General features: G+C 67.3%; 3 protein-coding genes across 3 annotated transcripts; 2 read left to right on the top strand and 1 right to left on the bottom strand.

Moving 5' to 3' along the window:
* Positions 1-160, bottom strand: POSPLADRAFT_1088518 (hypothetical protein; the record flags this gene model as incomplete). The annotated part of the gene is made up of 1 exon (XM_024483063.1): positions 1-160. A coding segment is annotated over one exon (160 nt), but the record flags the coding sequence as incomplete, so codon positions are not given.
* A 537-nt stretch (positions 161-697) lies between these two features.
* Positions 698-1,333, top strand: POSPLADRAFT_1063249 (hypothetical protein; the record flags this gene model as incomplete). Its single annotated transcript, XM_024481629.1, has 1 exon — positions 698-1,333. The coding sequence occupies one exon, from the start codon at positions 698-700 to the stop codon at positions 1,331-1,333; it is 636 nt and encodes a 211-aa protein (XP_024332725.1).
* Positions 1,334-1,912: 579 nt separating this feature from the next.
* On the top strand, positions 1,913-3,067 carry POSPLADRAFT_1063248 (hypothetical protein; the record flags this gene model as incomplete). Its single annotated transcript, XM_024481628.1, has 2 exons — positions 1,913-1,937; positions 1,998-3,067. The coding sequence occupies 2 exons, from the start codon at positions 1,913-1,915 to the stop codon at positions 3,065-3,067; spliced, it is 1,095 nt and encodes a 364-aa protein (XP_024332724.1).
* Positions 3,068-3,242: the final 175 nt, after the last annotated feature.

Below are 3,242 nucleotides of genomic sequence, written 5' to 3'. Positions count from 1 at the left end.
AGAGCGCGACGGCGCGCTCGGCGTCGTCCTGGGTCGCGAGGAGGACGGTGCCGTGGCCGCGGCTGCGGTTGTCGGGGCCGAGCGCGACGTCTGCGCGCAGGACGGTGCCCGCGCGGCGGAAGAGGTCCTTGAGGTCCTGCCAGCGGACGCGGTAGGGGAGCTGTGGGGGGCGCGCGAGTGAGTGAGGCGCGGTGCGGGTGAGAGAGGGGAGGCGGGAGGCAGCACACTCACGTTGCCGACGAAGAGCTGGGTGCGGGTGTCGCGGCCGCCGGGGGGCGGGGCGGCGGCGGCGGAGCTGGTCATGGCCATCTTGATGACGGCCTCGATGTCATCGTTGGAGGGCGGCGGCGGCGCGTTTGCGGGGCTGGACGTGGTGGTCGGGTTGGTGGTGGACGAGGGGGCGGATGAGCCTGCGACGGACGCGGGATTGGAGGCGAGGAGGGTCGGGCGGGCAAAGGCACTGGCGGGGGAGCGCGGAGAGACGGCGCCCGAGGCGGGTGTGCTGGAGCCGAGGTTGGAGAGGGCGGAGAGGAGGGGCGTGTGGGCAGAGGCTGCGGGGGAGTAGATGACGGACGGCGGGTGGTGGGATGGCGGGAGTGAGTGGGGCGAGGACGCGGGGATGGGGCGATTGGGGTCCTGCATGGGGGGCGGGGTCAATAGTGGCTCGTCGGGGTAATGGGCAAAGGCACAGACAGCGATGGGCGCGAAGGCCGGGGCCATCATCGCGCCTCGTCAGCGGCCGTCGGGCGGTTGGCTGCGGCGGCTGGGGCAGAACAGGCGTGTGTCGAGGGCGACGTGCGAGTGCCAGTGCGAAAGCCGGGAGGAGTGCGCCAGAAAGGAAAGGCGTGCGGCGAGGACGACGACGAGAGCAGATACACGCGCGGCGGGGCAAAAGACTGAGCCTGGCGTCACCGCGCTCGTCCCGCCAACGTCCTCCCTCCACACGTGTCGTGACGTCACATCCCCCATCGAGGGCGCGTCTCGCGGGCGTCCTGCTCGACGCGGCGGGTCACTCGTCGCCAGCTCGCCGGATACACCGTGCCGGGCACAGCGCATGCACCCCGCGGGTCATCATGACGTCGCCGCGCACACAGGTCCCTCTTCTGGCTCACGCGACAGCAGCCCGCCGTGCATTTATCCTCCATCCGTCCACGCTCGTCGGCTCCGCAGCCAATGGCAGGCCCTGCAGTCATCCTGCGCGTTCTCATCCTTCCACGATCGCAAATGCCCCAATCCACAGACGATCGTTCAATGGCGCCCTGCTTTCACACCACTCCGCTCTTCTCTCAATGGCGACGCCTTCGTGTCCTCCCTCCTCACCATATACCAGTAGCTACAGTGCTCCACAATAATCCGCGCGTTCCATCGCACGTCGACCATGACGCCGCCCGCGCACCGTTTCGGGTTCGACACTCGCCCTGCCCCGCAGCTCTACACGCGCGTCTCCCACAACCACGCATGATCGCAGCCGTCTTCTGACAAGTCAGTCCAACAACGTGGCCATCAATCGCAGTACTTAGCATCACGCTCATGCTGTGCTTCGACTTCAATGGCGCCGTGCGTGTCCACAGATCACCGTGCTGCCTTCGCTCTTCATGCATTTGTTTCATCTACCGCGCAATCTAGCGCACCCTTCAGTCGTTCATCTGGCGTATACCACGTCTCCGCATGCTGCAGTTCCCCACGCAATGATACGGTGCCAAATAGCCCCCTTGTCACGGCAATAAACCGCAGGCCGCCCTGCACACCAGAGTACATCGCACAAGAATACAGTGTAGTAACAGGACCCGCTACTGCCAATGTACATACCAGCTGCCCTCTCTCAGCTCCCCCGCTGTGACATCTCAACCCGAAGGACGCCGGGGGGAACACACGCCGGCAAGAGGGACAGCGCGCGGGCAGCAGGGCACCCATGCGCGAGAGCACGGCTGCGGCATGTACGCACACATACGCAAGGTGCACGCCGGCATCTGACTATGACTATACCCCCGCCGCAGACCGCTCACGCACCGCGCGCACTATCAGGTCACAGGGGCTGCCACCCATCACACCGAGCATGCCAAGCTTCACGTTCCTCCCGCAGCCCTCGCCTGCCGTGCCCCCACCCATGGACCAGACCACCAGCCGTGCGAACGCAGCCGCCGCCGCCCAGGGGCAGAGCCATGGCCATGCACCCACGGGGTACGACGCGGGCCGTGCGATGCTGCACGGGCACGGGCACGTCATGTCCCCCTTCTCCCCCTTCTCTCCGGGCGTGACGATGTCGCCCGGCGCGTTCTGGGGCCGCCCCGGCAGCGGCGCGGTGAATCCGTACATCAACCCCGCCGTCGGCGCGCCGGTGCACGCGCACCCGATGCCGGGGAGCCCAGGCAGCTACTACTGGGCGCGCACCGGTGGGCGAGGCGAGGCGGGCGCGGAGGAGCCGCAGGGGTACTTCCCGCCTGTGCCTGTGTCGATGGCGATGGCGCAGGGCCAGGCGCAGGCACAGGGCGCAGAGGGGTACTTCCCGCCTGTCCCGCCGAGCGGGAGCACGGGCCCGGCGCGGTCGAGCGGGCTGGCGAACGAGATTAGGCGGGGAGACAGCGGCAGCAACAGCGGAAGCGCGAGCGCGAGTGCGGACGCGGGGGCGAGCGAGGCGAGCACCGACCGTCCGGAGGCGCATGCGCGCGGGCGGAGGCCGGAGCAGCCGCGTGTGGATTCGTCGAACAGCGGGGCGACGACGGACACGGGGACGGGGACGGATGCGAGTCCGCGGCCGCCGAGCTCGGAGGGGACGTCGTGGCATACGGACGACAAGGCGCACGCGAAGAGGGTGGGCGGAGTGTGCGATGCGGTGGAGGGCATGGAGGCGCTTGCTGTCGCGGACGGTGAACATGGTGTGCCTGACAGCAGCGGATCGGCAAAACCGCGCCCGTTCTCGGACGATGCGCAACAGCAGCAGCAGCAGCAAGGCACGTCGTCACACCCTAAGATGCAGCGCGCGGACTCCGACCCGGTGCGCTCGGGGAGCGACGTCAGCAAGGTTGGCCTGGGCATCAACATGCCGGGCTCGGGGAATTCGCGATAGAGATACTGGTTCGTGGATATCCTGGGTAATTGTACGAGGTGAGGTTCCGGCATCGGTTTAGGATACTGCAGGCCCGAAAACGACTGGGGGGCACGCGGGTGCATCCCTTTGGTTTCTTTATTATCATACTACTACTACAGCAACGACAGTTACATACAGTGCACGTTACCCTATT

Source organism: Postia placenta (genome assembly GCF_002117355.1).
Source record: "Postia placenta MAD-698-R-SB12 unplaced genomic scaffold POSPLAscaffold_158, whole genome shotgun sequence".
Lineage (NCBI taxonomy): Eukaryota > Fungi > Basidiomycota > Agaricomycetes > Polyporales > Adustoporiaceae > Rhodonia > Rhodonia placenta.
This window is presented reverse-complemented; position numbering and strand designations above follow the sequence as displayed.